Source organism: Balaenoptera borealis (assembly GCF_965194805.1).
Source record: "Balaenoptera borealis genome assembly, chromosome: 18".
NCBI classification, from domain to species: domain Eukaryota; kingdom Metazoa; phylum Chordata; class Mammalia; order Artiodactyla; family Balaenopteridae; genus Balaenoptera; species Balaenoptera borealis.
Window position 1 is genome coordinate 65358167 of NC_138877.1, and position 20805 is coordinate 65378971.

Below are 20805 nucleotides of genomic sequence, written 5' to 3' on the forward strand. Positions count from 1 at the left end.
CAGCTGCGGGTGAATGGTTTGGCACTTACAGACCAGTTTGTTTGTTGTTGTTGGTTTTTAACTATGGGCTGTTGCTTTTTATAGTTTCTCGAGGCTTATTTCTTTGCATTGGGAAAACCCAAGGAATACCAAATTAGAAATAATAATAGATCAAATATTTTGTCTTCCGTGAGAATATTCCCACAGACTTCTGTAGAAAGCCGCATGTGTACTGCTATCACCCAAGCTGGGGGTTCTCTTTCAGTCTTCAGATCAAATGTTATGGAATTTTAAAAGAGTAATTACTAAAATGGCTGATCATTACTTTTTTCTGGTGGATTTAGGAATCTTTAGGAAATGATTTTTCTAGTACTGTCTTTAGTTTATGCATAAATAGTAAATGTATATATAATGAAATATAACGAAAATAATAGCTAACACATGTTGAGCCCCTACCAGGTACCAAGCAGAGCATTGCAAATATTATTTTATTATTTTAGTCTTACAACATCCTCATAAGGTAGGTTCTCTCTGTACCCCCTTTTTTAAAATTGGGGAAAGAGTTCAAGTAATATGTGCAAGGGAACTTGGACTAAGCTAATAGGCTGATTGAACTATGATTCAAACCAGGCAACCAAACTCTAGCACACTTACTCTAAAATGCATGATATATAATATTCTATCCACTATTTTGTAATTTTTGTGACAGTATGCCATATATATTTTTCATCAAAGAAGTTTCTTTTGTGCAGTAGTGTTTATTGTGAAATTTTATTAAATGGAAAACAAAAATGACTGCTTCAGACCCCAGTATAATGTTCACTCCCCTACCTATGTTAGAAAATGTGTTCTGATTTGTAAACTTTCTCCTGATTTTTGATAATGAGATTTGCACAGACGTGCATGGCACCAAACATTGAGATGAAAACTAAGACTGTTCTCCTGAAGATTAGAACCATTTTAATGATACTTAAGTGAAATATCAGTTTTCATTTAAATATTATACTTAAATGATATTTTTATTTCAGGGCTTGATATCATAAATATACTACAAAATCATATTTCTCACAGTTTATTTTATTAAAGACATTGCCGACTTTTCCGGATTATCTTTCGTACATCACTGTTCTGTCTTCCTGACAATCATTAATGATGTCTTTGTCAGACCCTTAAAAATCATTTTCATCTTTTCTCACAAGGCCGAGGCTAATATCTGTATCTGTATGCACAGTAACTTAAACCTTTCCTTTGTGTTCTGTGCTTGCTATATGCTCAGTCACCTAACTCAGTTTAGTACCACTGGAATTTCTTATTCTTTCAGATTTTCGTTAAACTCTGTTCAGTAATTATGGACTGTGAGAGGTTTTCCTCTTTTCTACATTCTTGGTGCTACTTTGAACTATTCCATTCCCACTGTGAGCTTCCCAACATCCCTCTTTCTGTCTATGCCTACTGTCTCTCTCCCTGTCTGTTTTCTCATCTGAAAAATCAGGATAATCATAGAGTTGCTGTGAGAGTTAAGAGAGTGTGTATATGTACCCTTAGAACAGATTAGAAAAGAGCAAAAACCTTGTATTAATAACTGTATTGTGTTAGCTATTATTAAGGTTGCTTTTTAATTGTGTGTAGTAGTTAAGATGTACCTTATCTTTATGGATGTCTTTATTAGCTCTTTTCTGCAATGACTTAAAAATATAACACCTATAATTTGCCAATTTACCTTAGGTCATTAAAAACACAAGAGTGAGGGATTATGAAAAACACCATGGCTCACAAATTGGTAATATTTGCAAATAACAGGTCCTTCACACCAAAAAATACAGACTTTATTAAAAAAAAAAAGAAAAGAAAAGAAAACCTGCATATTGAGAACATGTTTAGCTCCTTGAGATCAGAGCTCACTCACATTTCTATCCCAGCAGTGCCGGGCACAAAGAAAGGCCCTCCATGACTTATGTACAAGGAATTATCAACGCCTGTTGAGAATTGTTAAATATGATCAGATGCTAATTACCCACAATGGTAGAAAAGAGGCATGAAGATGACATGTGACACCTACAGGAATTCACAAACTATTTAAATAAAACTTCTATAAAAACCAACCAGTTGACTAACTTGCCATCATCTGTTTTCCTTTTATCAATGCCTCTAGTGGAGGAGAAAGAGATGGAAATTAGGAAGATTAATAAGCTGCAAATTGGGTATCAACACAAAGTAGACTGATTCCATAGGTGTTTTGTTATTTTTTAATATTTATTTATTTATTTGGTTGCACTGGGTCTTAGTTGTGGCAGGCAGGCTCCTTAGTTGCAGCTCCAGGGCTCCTTAGTTGTGGCATGCGAACTCTTAGTTGCAGCATGTGGGATCTAGTTCCCTGACCAGGGATCGAACCCGTGTTCCCTGCATTGGCAGCATGGAGTCTTACCCACTGCGCCACCAGGGAAGTCCCTCCGTAGGTCTTAAAAAATATCATAGGGGGCTTCCCTGGTGGCGCAGTGGCTGAGAATCTGCCTGCCAATGCAGGGGACACGGGTTCGAGCCCTGGTCTGGGAAGATCCCACATGCCGCGGAAAAACTGGGCCCGTGAGCCACAACTACTGAGCCTGCGCGCCTGGAGCCTGCACGTCTGGAGCCTGTGCTCCGCAACAAGAGAGGCCACGATAATGAGTGGCCCCCGCTTGCCACAACTAGAGAAAGCCCTCGCACAGAGACGAAGACCCAACACAGCCATAAATAAATAAATAAATAAATAAGTAAGTAAGTAAGTAAATAAACCCCAAAAAAAGTTTAAAAAAAAAAAGAATGAATTCTTTGAAAAAAAAATCATAATTTTTAAAGTGAGATTTTGATTTTGGTGTATTCTAGGGGATAGGGCTTCCTAGCTGGCATTTGCTAGAATTTAGTAAGCGGTGCCTCTGATGTAGTTTGTGCATGAACACACAGAGGAGTATGTTGGAGAATCACTGCCAAAGGCAGGGCCAGCCCTGGAAGAGTTGGGATAAGGGCACCACTCTAGGGGGGTTCTGACTATTTCTTTGGTGTCTTCATGGATCTGCATGAGGGTAGGTTCCTTGAGGTCAGAAAACATCTATTTCATCTCTTACTTGCCTAGCACGGTGCCCGGTATGTGAAATCCTGATCTGTAGAACTAGTCCTTTCAGGATTAGCAGAAAAGCCTTCTGTTATCTCAGCAGACTGAGGAAGGCTCTGAGAGGCTGGAGCTAGGAGGCGGGCTCACCCTCCTCTTCCCACCCTTGTCATGCGTTCATCTTTCTCCAGCAGCACGGCTCCCTCTGGTCCTAGATGCTGGCTGTGGCAATAGGCGTGCGTGTGTCTGGCCCTTAGGAAGGGCAGTGAGGAGCACCTGCTTGCCACAGGCTCTAGTTTAAATTTCTGGTGAGCAAATACTTGTCCCAAAATGCACTGGAAAACAGTTCAGGCCTCAGGACCTAGTTTTGTTGCTGTTTTTCTTAAGGATTCTCTGACATGTAAATTGACTCTTCTTTGTGGATTTCGAGGACATCCCTATATAAGACACACCTTGGTTGCCTAAGTTAGAAACACACAACTAAGCTCATCCACAGAGTTCCCACCACATTCCTACTATGTGCAGGGAACTCTGTAGGTGCTTTATTGATGAGGGAACAAAACGAGTGGCTTCTGGTGTATCGTTGGCATAAAGATTGTGGCAGTAGCGCTGCAAACAGTAGCAGGCTTTGTGTTCAGTGGCTAATTATTTCTGAAACCCTTCCTTTCCCACAACTCATGTGGGAAGATTTTTCTTCCTGCCTACAATCATTTGACAGAATTGCAATCTTTAAAGAGCTTCACGTGACTGTGGTTGTTTCTGCCATTTCTCCATTTTTTCCTTTTGTTTTACTTCCTTGCGTTCATTCAAGTTGTGATTATGTTTTATGGCTCCAGGATGGGCTCCTGCAAAGCCTTGAAAACTATTTCTCAACTCTTCCCTTTGGGCTGTTTCAAGCCAACTTCCTCCTTTTTATTAAAGCAAAGCCTACCACATAAAAAAATCTATCCTCTTGCAAGCTTATGGTCACAAGCACCCCTTAGCGTGATTCACCGTATCATTGTGTTGAAATACAATTACATATCCCCACCATCGCTTTGTTGTCCAAACCACTAACTTCTGAGTGTCTTGCTTTGTTTTTTCTTAAATAGACTGTTCCGAAGAGTTGATTGGCTTAAAGAATTGTTCTGCATAAAGAAACTTCTTTTCAAATCATGCAAAGTTGGGGCACTGAACCAATTTCCTTAATTGAGGAAACAGGACATCGTGATCTTAGATTTATTCTCTTTTAGTCAATGAGATTTATCATGAATGTTTTGGCTCAGATATTCATATTTGGGTCTATCATACTCCAGCCGTTGTATTTTCAGAGTTTTTAAAACCATGGAGTTATTTGTCTCTAGCACTCTTCATTCAGTTAGTTTCTACTTTAGAATCTAAGTTTTACTTAGGTAAAATCTTTTCATCACTGTGGTTATTTAGTAGTTAGAGAAGTAAACAGCTGTCTACTTCCCGATAGATTCTCTCATTCTTGTTATCTGTCAAGTTCGATGCACAATGGACAATTCAAGAAGGACGTTTCTAGGTTACACACATTTTCCTGGGTGAAGTTGAAAGGAATATCGATCTCACTAGGTGACCTTGCCTAGATATTTAACTTCTCTCTTCTGTCCTTATTATAATTTAATGAATTATAGATGTTTGTGTACTTAAGCTTATTGCAATCATGAGGTTATTTGGAGAATGAATTAATGTTGGTAAAAGGCTCATAGATTCTCAGATAAGGGATTCCATAGAAGTGCCAAGTGTTAAGAACAAAACGGAATTTGACTGTTAAATATTAAGAAAGTGTTATTCTGTGATTTCACTTTGTTCTGTGGTAGCACTGGCCACTTCAGATCATCAGAATTGCTCTGATGCTTTTGTTAGCGCTGGCAGGACTTAAAACTATACTTGGAAATCAAGTGTTTGGCAACTGTGTTTTGTTTTCACTGACCAGTATATGAAGTCACGACTCCTTCCAGTCTGCCAGGCTTTCTGGTGACTCAGCTTTTAGCACCACCACCCCATTCCCTCCCCTTTTTCACATCCCAGCGAACCCCTGCATATCCTGCAGGACTTGCATTCTGCGTAACGTGCCCACCTCGGTGCTCCCTTTGCCCTTTGTGCTCCGATTATAATCCTGCTGGGCAGTGGCACTTGCTCATCGGTCCATCTTCCAAACAAGATCAGGAGCATCTCGAAGCGAAGACCACGTCTTGCTGATTTGGGCATCTCTTGTAGCTAGTCCCTACTCTGTGACATTTCCAGCAAGGATGGTCAGTCAGCAGTGGTGTACAACTGTCTGTCTGTCTGCATCTCTCCTAGAGTGGAAAGACCGAGTATGCTTGGGGAGATTTGGTTAAAGGAATGGGGAAGGAAGGCAGCCTACACACTGCTTAAAAATGAGGACCCTGGATCAGGACTGCCTGGGAGGGAACCCCAGCTCTGCCATTTATTAGTAGTGTAACCTTGAAGAAATTACTTTCCTTTCTGTGTCCTGTGTTCCTCATCTGTAAAATGGGAAGAATGAGAACTGAGGTTATTGTGAGGATGAAATGAGATAGTACATTTCAGCTATTTAGAATGTGCCTAGCATATAGTAAGCACTCAGTAAATGCTAGTAAATTAATTTGAATGGTACTGACCCTTAAGCAGAGGATATTAATGTAGCAGGTCATTATCTTATATGCTGTATTAAGAGTGGCCACAGAGAAATGTATATTGAAATGTTGGAGGCCTAGTGGAAGGGATAATTGTTGTAAGACACTTGACTCTCAAGTGGAAGGCAGGTAAGGGACCTAGCATGAACCCATTTAAAAGAAACAAGGCTTGTATAATTCCTTCTCTTTATTTCTGATCGTCTCCATCACAGCTTTGAGTTAGAGATACGCAGCAATTTGAAACTGTCAAATGGATAGATACTCCTGAGACCCTTCTCATGAGAACTCATCCTATGTTCATCTTCCCAACTTCAGGTTCGATTCTAAACTGTTTTCAGGCAGTCTGCTGAGGATGCGGAAGATCATGTAGGGTCTGCTTTTAATTGACCCACGCTTTTTTGCTGCAAATCCATCTGTGTTTTCTTCCTTCAACACAAACAGATGTGCACACCCACCTTCACACCCACAGACTCTTGCTGGTCATGGCCCCAGGTGTCACAGGACAGCCCTGGTTGTTTTAGGAATTTCCCCTCTTGGAGCACAGCCCCCCTCTGCAGTGTCAGTTTATTCAGACTTCAAAGTTTGCGTGAGAACATGTTACTGTGCCTACTTTGAGTGTTGTGACTCAGCACATGGTTTCCCACTTAAAATCAAGGCCCAGTAAACCCCCAGTTATCCACACGAATGGAGAGCAATGGCATGGACGTTGATCAGTGACAGATTTGTTTTTGAATTGAACTGTGTAATTTTGGGGACAGGAGGTGGTCCTTTTAAGTTATAATTTACTTTGACTAATATTATATTAAGTTATACTGTGGATGGCTTATAAAATTTCCATGAGTAATCGGCAAGAATCAGAACTCCTGTAAAGACGCTCACTGTGCACTTTACACGCGGTTAGAGAGGGAAGGAGGCAAAGAGGTTAAGAGGCAGGTTTTCCAGTTCACTCTCTGCTCAGCTCCTTGCCCTGGCCCTTGCTCCTCTGTGATCTTAGGGAAGATGCAGTTGCTTCCTCTGGGTAATGGGGATAGCACCTCCTGCTTCTGAATGTTAGGGGGATTAAAGAAAGTAACATACAGACAGCACCCCCGACGGTGGCACATGGTAGGTGATTACCTGTTCTTAACATACAGTCTATAGAATTCTGAACTACCCTAACGATAACTCATAACACACGGAAAGGTAATGCACGCATGTCTGTTATAAACGATAAACCAGAGAAAAGAACGCGTGCCTGTTACGAACATTGAAAAGCAATTTAGAATTGACACACACACACAGATCAGTCTTTATTTTGCGTTTCCTAAATTTGAGAATTCTCTGTGAAGGTTCTATATGCAAGTAGGTGCTTATTATTTAAATTATCCCATTCTACTCTAGCCACCCTTTGCGAGGCACCTGCCGCTATTTCGTAGTCCTGTAGGAAGCTTTGGGTAGGAAATCTTGTGGCATCTTCCAGACGGTTGAGCGAACTGTTAACTGATGTGAATTGCATAAGGAGAGGAGAGACTGCAGCAGCCTCGGGAGATACACGGGTCGGTGGGCACCAAACAGCCTGCTTCCGGTGCCTGGGGCCCCAAAAGAATGTGGAGTATTTGGGGGAAATGCATGTTTGTAGATAATGCCTGTAGAATGCTTGTTTACATAAAATCCATCCATGCAGTTATATAGACCTTGGATTATATAAGCCTATGAGTTGAGGAAAGTTTCTTTTTGATGGTAATCTTTAAAAGATTGGTAGACCAATGGAATTCAATTTTAAAATGTTAACATTGATCATATGTGGGCGTGCTTCCTAAACTTTAAACTTTTTTTAAACATATTTAGTTGTTTTAAGGTAACTGGAATGTTTTGGCTGCTACCACCCTTGATTAAAATGAGGAGTAGGGCAGTATGTTTGAAAAAAGACTATCCTTGATGTCAAAAAACTTGGCTCCTAGCTCCGTGACCTTCAGCAAGCTCACTTTTCTCTGGGGATCTTAAAAGGATGAGGATTTTTTCATTTGTTAAACAGTTTTTGTTTTGTGTTCGGAGGAGCTGCATTTTCTTTTTTCAAGTCCAACAAGCCCTGATTTTAATGATTACGCTCACCTCTTTTTGTGCTGGGTGAAAAGACAGCCTGAGGGAATTCTGAAAAAATTCCATACCCTAGAGCCACTGAGAATGCAATGAGCCAGAGAGAGAGAAAACACATCTTTCTGAAATGACAACTGAAAACACATTGTACGGATTGTGTTTTTTCACATTGATCCCATCCTTTACTTAGCTGAGGTGTACACAAAAGGGAGAAAGAGTGTTGGTTCAGAGCTCGGCGACTGGGATCACAGTTATGGGTTTTAAATCCTGGTTCTACTATTTGCTTAGCTGAGGTATGGGGAGGAAAGTAATTTAATCTCCCTCAGCTTCAGTTTTTTCATTTATAGAATGACCGTAGGAAGACCTCTCTCTCAGGATTGTAATGAAGATCAAATATGATAATACATGCCAAAACAACTTAGCACACAAAACAAAATCCTAGTACAGTGAGCTGACAGTAATAGTAGCCATTGTTGTGGCGGACTGTTACTTGAATCACATCTATGTGGATTTGGGAGAACAGGTAATGTTTACTTTACGAAAACATTCTCTTCCGCTTCTCTTGTTAAGTTTCATCACAGTTTACTATAATTATTTGCTTAGTGTCTGACCATCCCCACTAGACTATAAGATCCTTGAGAACATAGCTGTGTTCTCTCATCCCTCCTGAAACACATGGTTCGCACAATGCCTGGCCTGTCACTTCTGTGCTGGTGGCCAGGGTAGGCTACACCAGCTCCCCGTGCATGGCAAGTTCAAGTCACAACAGGGGTTTGGGTACAAGAAAGACAGAGGGAGTAGGTGAAAATAAGAGGTGTCCCTCAATCCGTTCCCCCAGGATTACTGTGCAGGTTACAAGGCTGAAATAGGAGGCGAAGTATGAAATGCATCAGAATTTAGGCCAGGTGTGGTTCTAGCTCAGGCTCTCTCAACAGGAAAAGAAGATGTGAGCAGTAGCTGGGAGCCCCAGGTACAGCCAGGTGAATAAGAATTAACTTCATCTAGTAATTCAGGGTACATTTTAATGCCTTAGATCTTTATGGTTCTTTTTTTGGGAAAATCATAAGTGATCAATCTGTGTTTTACTTCCTCTGTATAGAAGAGAAAATTTTCCCTATTACTTGTTTACTAGATTCACATTCGATTATATACATGAATTAAGGTAATAAGGCAGCTTTGATGAGTCCTGCCCATTGAGCAGAATGTCTGAGAGAGATTCCAAAAGCAGTGTTCTGATCTGTAAAACGAAGTTATGTCCCTAGCCTGACGGTCCTGGATCTGTCTGGTGCTAAGCAAATTGATAGCCTTTCAGAATAACGAAGAAACTTTGGCGATTGTAACAGCTCAATAAAAAGAGGCCGCTCTCCCAGTGGGAAAGCTGGTCTAGGGCCAGGAGGATATTGCTAACAAAAGACAGACCTGCAACAGATCATCTGAAATCTGGCTAATCATCTGAGGTATTGAAGTCAGCTTCTTCCTGTTACCAAAAATGAAGAAAGATTTCCAGGCAGAGACAGAGTTTCCTGATAAATGTTAAAGGAGGCGTGGCCCGGAACAAACGAGTGGATGTTACATGGCTCACCTTCAATCCTGTCTTTCAATAATACAAGGCCATTTTTGCCAGATCACGTACACTGATGGGTGTGAATTCAAGTCACTGTTGAATAAGTCTGCTATACGTGTCTTTCAACAGAATGAAGAAGTCTCTGTAAGAGAGAACCAAGTCACAAAAGCCCTCACATCCAAATTGTTAAAAATTATTGGTATAGACGTGGAATCTCTTAAAGACTTCAGCTCTAAAATGGTTCTGTTTATTAGATGTTTGTCTCTGACAGAATTCATAAGAAGTTCAAAAGGAAATGACATTCTCCTTGGAATAGAGTCTATATTTAGTGACCTCAAGAAAATCTAAAAATATATTTAAAAACAGGAATAAGTGAACCAGTTTTTGATACAAGCCAAACTCATGATTCTTAAATCCCCTCAGAAAGTTTCAAGATGCTTAAATGAATATAAAGACATAGTTTCCAACATTTGAACTGCTTGGGTAATTTATCCTCTGATTTCTACACATTTGTATGCTCTTTTTATTTTATTTTTATTTTTTAATATTTCTTTATTTATTTGGCTGCTCCGGGTCTTAGTTGCGGCACACTGGATCTTTGTTGCCGTGTGCAGGATCTTCGTTGTGGCATGTGGGATCTAGTTCCCTAACCAGGGATCAAACCCGGGGCCCCTGCATTGGGAGCCTGGATTCTCAACCACTGGACCACCAGGGAAGTCTCTGCTCTTTTTAAATGAATTGATAATGCCGAGCTGTGGTTTGATTTCTACCACCCTAACCCGTAATGGACTACTATTAATAATTAGAGACTTATTTTTAACCATGATGCCTGGCACTGGCCTCCTATTTTAGAAAGCTAAATATTTTGGAAAAAATCTCAGACTCTTTCTTCCAGGAGTATTTATATTGAGAGTTAAATACTAATGCATAGTTTCAGGAGAGAAAACAGCCTAAGCTCTAGGGGGAAAAATACAGAAAAATAGAAAGTATCATTAAATTGTAATCCTATACTCATGTCCTCCAAGTAGAAATTTTCACTATGCTCATCCTTTAATTGTCTCTGCAGTAAAAGGATGACAGCAGACGGACTTGATGCCAGCTTGCTGTAGGAATTGCAGATGTTTAAAGAGGTCCAGTGACAGGCACCTACACCTTGGCAGCCCCTCTGCTCGTTTTATTTGTGTAATCTCATCCAAACATCATACAAGAAGGGCTGATTGTGGAAATCCAGGATATCCTTTTTAGATGTGTAACATGATATTTAATGAAGGTATCTTTTATAAAACTACCAGTTTAACACTTGATCTGGTCAGCTCTTTTGTTTTCACCTGTTCCCTTCGCTCTTCAGTCCTCTTTTGAGCTGGTTTTTGTGCAGACCGAAGGGGTTTTTGCCCACTTACATCAACCTTCTGTTTCTGCTACTGTGTCTGATTGGAACAGTTCAAGAAGTTTCTCGGTTCCCAGAGCCTAATCAGTGCTCCAGGGCAGGATGAGGTGCTCACAGCTGTTCCTTCCTTTAGCTCTCAATTTGATTTCCCAGGGAAGGCAACACAAGAGTGAGAAAAGAAGGGATCACAAGGCAGAGTGTACTGTGTACGTCACCCATTCCCCGTTGCAAATGGAGGCTGTGAAATACCTCAAACGCCGGATCTGGAAATGGGCACGTGGACCACAAGGCCCTCATCTTGTGTAAATGTTGCTTCCTGCTCCTGCTGGCTGGCGGCCAGGGCCACACTGTCACACCACCACTGCTGCCTGCCCCTGCCCAGATGGGAGTTCAGACATAGCACCACAGCATGTAGGAGAGGATGAGGCAAAGCTCAGGGCAGGCACACGTCACTCACGCCAGCTGCTGTCCTCCTAAGCCTGGCCCTGGCCCTGCACTTAGCTCAGGGGGACAGGCTGACCTTGGCCCTGACTTTCCCCTCTTACTCTCACCTCTTCCTTTCCGTTCTCAGCCCCTCTGTGGATTCTGTGTGATCAAAACAGACCCTTCCCACTCTGACTTCATTTGACACTGAAAAGCACCATTAGGTAGGGAATGTCGTCCATCAGTTTTTGCCTTGTGATGGAGGTCTGTGGGCTCAAAGAGTTTGAGAATCACTTCTTTATTTAAAAAAAAAAAAGTAAAAAAAATCCCTATTCTTCAGGAAAAGGATAGGCAGACATGAGAACACTACAGCCCGAGATTTGGTATACTTTCCTCATTCCTTATTTGTTTCTCTGAAACATATATATATCATATCTATATATAGATCTATATATAGATCTCTCTATAGATGTTTCTCTGAAACATATATGTATATATAATGTATATATATTCCTCCCCTAAAAGGATTTCCTCCAGCCCTCAGCTGTGATTTCCTTTGTTGTTCTCAGTAGCGATATTTGTACATTTGTATAGTGACCTCTCCAAGGCAGGGGAGAGGTCTTTGCATCTGTTCTAGTCATGAGCGGAGTACTATGGCCTGCCATCTAGGAGATGCTTCACAGCAATCTGTCACTAAATTATAGTTATTTTTTATTCCTCTCTCACTAGATCGTAGTGATAAGCAAGATGAGGGCGTACCTATCACTGACCTTCCATTGACACTGTAGAAGAAAAACTATTTTTTCCTCTACTCTCCTAGATTCTCTGCTTGGACCCTGTAAATTAGACTGAAAAAAAAGGTAGATTAATAAGAGAAAACCAGAGTTCATTAACATGTGCATCACACACACACATGGGAGTACCCAGTGATGTGTAACTCAAAGGGGTGGCTAGAACTTGAGCTTTTATGGCATCTTAACAAAAGAACAATACATTTGTAGAGAAGTGGCAAGACAAAGGAAAAGGACTTTGAGCTTCTAGAGGCACAAATTACGGGAGGGCATGTGATGAGGGAACTAATGGAAGATGAGAGTTAGTGAAGTTTGTTACCTAGATTGCTCTGGTGCCATTTGTGGGCCGAGCAGCGTGTACAGTGTCTCTGGGAATTAACTTCTGTCCTTCCTGGCAGAGAGGGGATAGGGAACAGCTTTACAAATTTATGTCCTGCTTTTAGGCAAATGGGGGGAAGGCAGAGAGCTTTCCCCCGTATCTGTTTCTTCTCAGTTGCTTTCAGCTCAAAATAATCCTTGTTGCCAAAGTGGCATATTCGGGGTGACGTGTTCTGCCACCCTTCAGTACCTTGCACATGACTGCACACAGCAGGTGCTTGATAAACACTGAGTTGAACTAAAATGAAAGCAAAGGCAACTTTCCCTTTTCTAACTGGAGTCTGCCTTAATGGTTTAGCCCGCGTGACAGAGTAAATAGATGGAAACCTTTGTGAGCTTCAGGCAGAGCCCAGAGGAAAGATGCTGATAGGCCAGGAGGCCCCAGCTTGAGTTGTCTGCTCCTGCTTTGCCCGCAGGGATGATTTCATCTTCCTTTCGGGATGTTGGGAAGATATAGTCAAGTGATGGCTATAAAAACGCTTTGAGAAAAGTTTAAAGCATTATACACACACAGATGTTATTACTTCCTGTACAAGCTCCAATAGCAAAAATGTATTTTGAGCATTTAATAAGTGTTGCCTAAGTAGTGTTAAACGCTGTTTACTCCCCAAATAAGTAAGCTTTTATACTTGTGTGATACTTCTTCACAGGTATGAATTAGGAGCTGCTCTGTTTATTGGATGGGCAGGAGCCTCACTCTGCATAATTGGTGGTGTCATATTTTGCTTTTCAATATCTGACAACAACAAAGCACCCAGGTATGAAAAAGAGACGAAAATGACCTGTTAAAAAGTACAGTACTATTCTAAATTGTTACATGTGGGACAAATTATAGATAGTTCATATGATTCTTAGAAACTTCAAAAACCCAGAATTGGGAAAGGTTAGGAATATATAGTAAATATGACATTTAATATAGTAAATATTATATTGAATAGAATAAATATAATTATAGTTCATTAAAAAAACCCCAGAACTTAACATTCTTACATTCCAAAGCTATTGATATAAGTAGAAATCTGGGTCTAACTTTGGGGGTATATTCTTCACTTTGGCCTCATCATAATTTTCACATAGGCAGAAATTGCTGATGAAGGTCACCACAGTCTCCTAGGTTCCAGGAAGATGAGTTTTAAATAAGTATTTTCCTTTTTTTATAAATTTATTTATTTATTTATTATTTGGCTGCATTGGGTTTTCGTTGCTGTGCCTGGGCTTTCTCTAGTTGCGGCGAGCGGGGGCTACTCTTCGTTGCGGTGGGCAGGCTTCTCATTGCGGTGGCTTCTCTTGTTGTGGGGCACGGGCTCTAGGTGCGTGGGCTTCAGTAGTTGTAGCACGTGGGCTCAGTAGTTGTGGCTCGCAGGCTCTAGGGCGCAGGCTCAGTAGCTGTGGCGCACGGGCTTAGTTGCTCTGCGGCATGTGGGATCTTCCTGGACCAGGGCTCAAACCCGTGTCCCCTGCATTGGCAGGCGGATTCTTAACCACTAGCGCCACCAGGGAAGTCCTTAAATAAGTTTTGAAGGAGAGTAACTGAACAAATTAAGAAGCCATGAGTTTCTTCTGCAGATTGTCTTGGTCACACCAGCTGTTCAGAAATGACATTGAAATATTTCTTGGGAAGAGAGAGAAGGGAAGAAAGCTGAAAGTAATCAGGGAAAGACAAACTTAGCTGTGACAGAAATAGGGGCAAAATGGTTTCTTCCCATTTTTGTTTGACCTACGTGTAAAAGACAATCTACCAAACTGTGTTTTGCCTTGCAGAATGGGATACACATACAATGGGGCCACATCTATCATGTCTTCTCGGACAAAGTATCACGGTGGAGAAGATTTTAAAACCACAAACCCTTCAAAACAGTTTGATAAAAACGCTTACGTCTAAAAAGAGCACTGCCCGCAAGCCGTGCCTTGAGCTTGTTTTAAACGTGAACTGTTCACAAAATGCTGCCATCAAGGCCCTCCTACAATTAACACTCAAACTATTTTTAAAATACAAATTTGAAGAACTTGTTGATTATCGGATGTAAATGTTCTTACATAGTTACATACTAATCATTTTCTGTTGTGACTTTCTATAAAGAAATAAACAGGCTATTTACAGGATTTGTATATATTTTATACATCATAAAATTTGTATATGTATTTAGCACCAAAGATTCCAGTATTCGTAATGTAGCCTTCTTAATCATTCAGACCTTGCAGTCTTTGTCCCCATTTTTTATGTTTCTTTTTCTTCGTATATTAAACAGAAGATGTATAAGGAGTTGTGTCTTGTAAACAGTATGGGGGCAACCTGAGACTATTCCTCAGATTTTGGGTTGAACGAACATGTACTGGCTGAGTAGAGCCGAGTTCTGGTTTCTGACCCCTGTCTGTCACCACCGTACTTCTCCACGGCTGCTCCAGCAAGGGCTAACAGGGCCAAATGCTATGCCCATCGCCTGGCACGTCCGCTTTAAATAACTGCTCCGGCTTCTCCAGTACAGAAGGCAGATCCTGGGGTGGGGCATCGGCAAGAGCAGAGCTGGAGATGCTGGTCATGGCCGACTTTGGGGCCAACAGAGGAAGGCCTGGAGCCGCGTTGTACCTGCCCCGCCCAGAAATAATGGACCAAAGTTCCAGTGTGTCGCTCAGGTCGTGTGCATGCAACTAACCGGTAATGGAGAGACAGCATTTTTCAAGACGTGTTAAGTTGCTCCAGTGATCTCTGACCAAAGACGCCGTTTTATTTCTAGAGGCAGCCCTTTTACCTCGTGCCCGTAAGGGCGATAGTTATCTCAGTCTGCGTGTGCCCTCACTCACTCCATCCTCACAACTGCCCCCTGAGGTAAGTGCTGTAGCAACCGGAGCTGGCAGGGGATGAAACGAAAGCAGAGAGTTGAAGTGACTTGCCGCGGCGAGTGACAAAACCAAGACTTTGAACTGAGGCAGTCTAGGGTGAAATATACAGTCTCAAGCTTTGGATAAGAATTGGTTGTCTGTGTAAATCTATGAGTCAGACCCTTTCCAATACTAATCACAGCATGGGTGACCATAACATTTTCATTTTCCTCAAGCGTGAAAGACTTAAAAAGGAAAACCACATTGTTTGGAAGTACTCAATGAAAGAAAAAGAACAAGTTTATTACACACATATATATATGTGTGTGTGTGTGTGTGTGTGTGTGTGTGTGTGTGTATATATATATATGATTTTTTTTCCAGACCATGATAATGCTTGAATACCTTTTCCAGGGATACAAATGAACTGAAAGCCGTGGAGGGAGGTTAGGTGCTACAGGCCAGTGGTGGGGCCGGGTTTTGTGAGTGTGTGTTTAAAACAAATTTTTAAATTTCAGAGCTGTACTGGTGAAGACAATATTTTGATTGTACTGAACTGTTCTAGCTTCTGAAGAATTTACGGAGAGAAGGGGTGAAAGTACAGAAACACTGTGTCAGTAGCCAGAAACACATTAGTTGTGTGTCAATGAGGAGAAATATAAGGCGATAGCCCAAAGGAAAACGAACACGCCAATTCTAGTGCAATCTAAAATGACAGGACTAAACAGATAAAGGATCGGTCCTTTCAACATAACTGTTGGGTTTCCTTAGCGGACATTCATCATATTTCCCCAACCCTTTCTGCTCAGGAATTAAGACCTGGCAGACCCAGGACTTGGATTTGAGACCCAGTTTAAAGCCTACTTTTGTCACTTTCTAAGTGTATGGCTTTGGCAAGTTATTGTATAACAACTGTTTCTCACATCTTTAAGAAAATTATAATAACTGTGTCTCAAAGTTGTTCTAATTAAATGAACTAATAATGCATGTTAAAAAAAAAACAAACGAACAAGGAGCTCAACAGATCTCTGAGGAATAAGTGAGTGAATGTAAGGGCCTGGGTTCCTTCTTAGGCGTTGTTGTAGGTTGCTTGTCTCTGTCCTACTACAATGAAGATTTGACTCAGCATTTATTAGAGCTTTTAGAAACATATATAAAGTGAGTACATCTGCATAAAATTGGCCTTTGTGGGAAGTTTTTAAAAGGGTGAGAGTAGCCCACAAGTAAAAAGGACTCTGGTGGGGCAGAAACAGATAAAACATTGTTTTAACTTTTAGGTCAGTGTGTTTACATGGCACAGCTACCCAGGCAAGCTTAAATCCTCTAACGAGATAAGCCTAACTCAGAAATCAGCTCTAATAATTCAGCCACAGTCACAAGGATGTAATGGAGGGCTTTACTTGAAAGGTTGGCAAAATGAAGAAAGATCCAAAATCCAAAAAACCATTTAGTTAAAATGTAACTTTTTTTTGGAAACAGAGTACAGATAGTACCACAAAGTATAAAAAATGCAGAAAACAGTTTATATGAACTTTTTGAATGTTGACAGTGTCATTGTTAAGAATAAAACTAAGTTAGTTTTGAGGTTCTTTAGAATACGGGCTGGGCATTTAAAAAAAGTGAAAAAAACTACAGACACATATGAATTGAGTATTAACTCGATCTATTCTGTTCATAGTGCGATAAATTAACTGACGTTTAAACTGGCTACATTTTATTCATAAAATATCCAAGGTAAAGATGATGCCACAGAAATGGTATTTAAAGTTCTAAAATAAAACAACATGCTTACAATGGCTCAAAGCTGCATATGGTAAAAGTACTTCTGGAAAATGGAGTTATCTAACGTGGGCCTAGCTATATTTTTATAACTCTAAACTTCTATATGAAAAATAAGCAATCTACTCTTAAGATTTCACTGATTCCACTAATTCAATTTTAAGGCTACTAACAGAACTTTATAATAAAACACTTCCAACGTGACAACATACATAAGAAAGATATAAAAAAAGGTTTTAATTCAAACCAAAACCTGCTATAAGAAGTTTAAAAAAAAATTCACTTAAAAATTAGTTGAAAAAAAAATACACTTACACACTAGAGTACCATTCTGAAGGAAAAAACTTTTTATGACTTCAATGACACATTATTTTTAAGCAGCAGCAGTCTTAAACACCTTTATATGCTTCAAAATACTGCTGACAGTTTGTTTTGTAATAACCGCATTAGGTGCCGCTAAAGGGACTCTTGTTCTTTGAGAGTCAGCTTCCTTGTTATTGTAGGAGATACTGCCAAGCAGAATCATTAGAGTCGTGTAGGCAGCACTGAAATACTGTGATCCTGCAGTACTGCTGGCGTCTGGAAGGGCCTCCTGATGCGTGGGGTGACAGTTACACATCTGAAGAGTCACTCCAATCAGTCACGGTTACTAAGCTGCTTTTCAATGTGCTGGATTCATCCTGAGGTCCTGTGGAGGGAGAGAGGGGGGGAGGGGAGGCCCCAGTGATGAAACGAGCACACTGTCCAGCCTGTAAAAAAATCCGCAACTTCACACGGTAATTCATCACTCGTGTCTGAGTCTGCTCGCCAACCCCACCCCTAGCTCCTACAAACTGTGAAAGAGGCTGCGGACAGTCCCACCACGGGATGGCCACGTCTCTGGGGTAGCCTCACGGGGCCCTCGTAAGGAAGCTTCCGCCCGGCCTCTCCTTCCCAGCATTCAGCACAGGGCCTGGAGGCTGGCAGTGGTAAAGAGAGGAGAATAAAATTAACAAGCCAAGGAGGGATTAAACGGTAAAATGGTACCCCAGGTTTTCTAGGGTAGATGAGCTTAAACGTGAAGTTAGTTCAAAAGTGCCTTGAGCCACTGAAACAGGAGAGGGCTGAGAATTCCACTTGCAGGTGACTCCAGAAATGTTTCCTTAAGGGGTGTGGGACCATGACATTGGGGCGGAGGGAGGAAATGTACTCAGGGCATCCTCTTGGCCCTGTGTCCTCACAGAGTCGCCGTAGCATAAACACGTCTTTTGCTTTTTCAAAGATTAAGATGGATCTTGAGACAAAGCACAGAAAACTTATGACGGTGACAGAACAGAAGGTCAGTGTTATGACTGACACGTTGGTGGAGAAAAGAGGTCAAGTGAAGGTGGAGGCAGCAGTGGCTCATCTTACAAAGGGGGTTGGTGGGAGGGATGAGGCAGGAGACCCTGCTACAGACAGACAGAGCAAGTACAGAGATGTGCACGTATTTGTTTAAAATTACAGATGTGGGAACAAAAGTCCTGAAGAGGGGGCATGAGAGGTGCAGGGAGTGGGGAGGGAGCCAAAGCCTCATCTGTCTTAGCAGAACTTCGACAGTTCATGTCTAAAGTCAGTGAGCCTAGAAATAGGGGTCTGAGCCCATTACTCAGAGGCACGGCTCATGGGACACACAGATGAAGAATGGCTGAGAGGTGGCGTGGAGAAGAATTACTCTGATAGAAAAAATACAAATTACATTTTCTGATTTTAAAAATTAAATGGGTTGAGAGGTAAGTTACTGGACTTATTATCCAGACTCTAGCCTGGGTGAAGAGGAACAATAGCAGTGGCTGGTTTCACTTGTCATTCATCCCACTGGCTACAATGCTACAAGAAGACTCTTCCTTGGAAGAAAATAAAAATATTTAACATGTAGACAGATGAATATAGGAAGACAGTCAGAAAAAGTGGCCTCATTTAGGTATATGATCAGAAATTTAAATTTCCATGAGGCATCTGCCTGAAGAGACTATTTATATGGGTGTTTTCAAAAATAGATATTTTAGAAATTTAAAGACTAAGGATTAGACCTAAAATTAAATTTTAGAAAATTAGTAAATATATACAAATCAGTAAGTTGTTCACATTCAGTCCTTGTTAAAATAATGTAAGGAAAGCGAGATCTTTGTTATGCCAACAGTGTTTTTGTCTGATAATATATTAGCATAGCTTAGATATTTATAGAGGCTTCTGCTAGACACCAAAGCAGCGAACCTTCTCCCTTTGGCCCTTTCAGGTTAGTTGCACCCCAGGCACTTGGCACTTGAGTAGAATTTGACTCATTCTTCACAGGTGGAGGTTCCTTCTGTTCTCTTCCAATTCTTCTCCCCAAAGATTTCTCTTCCTCTAAGGATGATATGTCCCAATCATTATCGTCCACATCTGCACACTGAAAAAAATACGTGGAGAATAATGGATGTTTCTTAAAGAAACTGTGCGTGTTAGAGCCCCCTGACCACTTTGTTGGCCAGACTGAGCCACTGACACTAAATGATGAGAAGCCGGGAGCCTCAAAGGATCCCCCAATCTGGTCATTTGGTCATCTCTGGAGGGGAAATGAAACGGATTTGGAAATCTGTGCTTTGGAAGCAGAGGGAATCACCTCTTTTTCTGTTCCTTGCTGTGGAAATGAACGTTTCCTACTCAGCAATCATGAATTTAGCAAATTCCAGGAACACTACATTGTAGAAGTCAAGTCAGGATGGTCCCCAAGGAGCAGCTAGGCCGGCTCTGGGGCTCTTACCTCTGGGATACTAAGACATTTAACTGCAGGAGACATCACATGAGGGCCCTGCAGAAACGGCCCTGACCTAAAGGAGCGCGTGTTTCTCCGGCGCCCCTTCTAAGGAAGACGCGGCGGCTCTCTCTTGACCTTTTGTGACTTTTTGTCATTTTTGGCTGTGTAACACAAATGGCACTAACTTACGAACGTAGTTTGACGAAATGCTCTGGATTCCACAGATGAGCAGGGGAAGAATGAAATCTAATTCAAGGGAAAAATTAAGAAAAGAGCAACTACTCCTGGCAGACCCCATCAACACAGACGAGCCTGCCCAGGTCTCTGACCACAGAAGCACTTCCGGTGCCTGGTGTGGGACCTTGGAACATGTCAGGGCCTCTCCTCCACTCGGGGAGGGGAGCTTGGCTTTGCCCTGTGCTGGGGTCATGGACCTGAAGCATCTCTCCACCGACTCTGGCTCCCAACCCTGAAAGTCCCTACTTCACTTCCAGGTCTCGCCACGGTGGCAGAAAGGTTCCTAGACTCAGATCTGAAGTCCCCAGATTCTAATCAGTCACAAGTTTCTGTGAACAAACTACCTAATATCTGCAAACGTCAAATGATACACGTGACAGGATTGTGAAAACCTGTAAAACTTGATAAGCATAGGACGTATTATTACCAGTTATCCTTTCAATATCTTTGATTCTCTATGGAATAGGAAGAAATACGATACTGAAAACAAGACAATGTAAAAATCTCAACCTCTACTATACTAAATAATTATATTTGTTTTACATTTCACTGTAAAATATACAATTATTAAGGTATATTCATTAAAAGATGAATTTGTATATGCTTAGCAAGTAAAAGTGATATCACCTTTAGATCTTCTTTTTGTGCTTTTTTGATGAACGCCTCAGCAATGTTAAGCCCACCAACTGGCTTATTCACACTTCTGTGATTTGAAATTGTCTTTTCAACTTTTCCAGTTAATGTTTTAATGGAGGTTCCTATAGGACCCATAGAAAATAGGTAAAGTTTAAAAAAAATTATATTTATCTTCAGTTCCAAAATAACCTTACAAACAATTTGAGAGAGTCTAAGCTTTGCAAATACTTCCTTTAAAGAAATCATG

The 20805-nt window shown here is 41.1% G+C and overlaps 2 protein-coding genes across 10 annotated transcripts in view; one reads left to right on the plus strand and one right to left on the minus strand.

Moving 5' to 3' along the window:
- Window positions 1–14431, plus strand: part of CLDN10 (claudin 10) — a 106581-nt gene extending 92150 nt beyond the window's left edge. For both annotated transcript variants that reach the window (XM_082366190.1, XM_082366189.1), the window contains exons 4-5: window positions 12979–13086; window positions 14090–14431. In XM_082366190.1, coding sequence (XP_082222316.1) covers window positions 12979–13086; window positions 14090–14210 — 229 coding nt within the window. In that variant the 3' untranslated portion in view covers window positions 14211–14431. The remainder of the gene's footprint in view (window positions 1–12978; window positions 13087–14089) is intronic.
- A 124-nt stretch (window positions 14432–14555) lies between these two features.
- DZIP1 (DAZ interacting zinc finger protein 1) overlaps window positions 14556–20805 on the minus strand; it is a 56253-nt gene continuing 50003 nt past the window's right edge. For 6 of the 8 annotated variants that reach the window (XM_082366095.1, XM_082366094.1, XM_082366092.1 and 3 more), the window contains 3 exons: window positions 20550–20680; window positions 19163–19337; window positions 17602–17886 (listed from right to left, as the gene is read on the minus strand). In XM_082366095.1, the coding sequence (XP_082222221.1) occupies window positions 17747–17886; window positions 19163–19337; window positions 20550–20680 (446 nt within the window). In that variant the 3' untranslated portion in view covers window positions 17602–17746. Of the gene's footprint in view, window positions 17887–19162; window positions 19338–20549; window positions 20681–20805 lie in introns of all 8 variants that reach the window. The other 2 variants (XM_082366098.1, XM_082366097.1) reach the window with 1 other exon arrangement.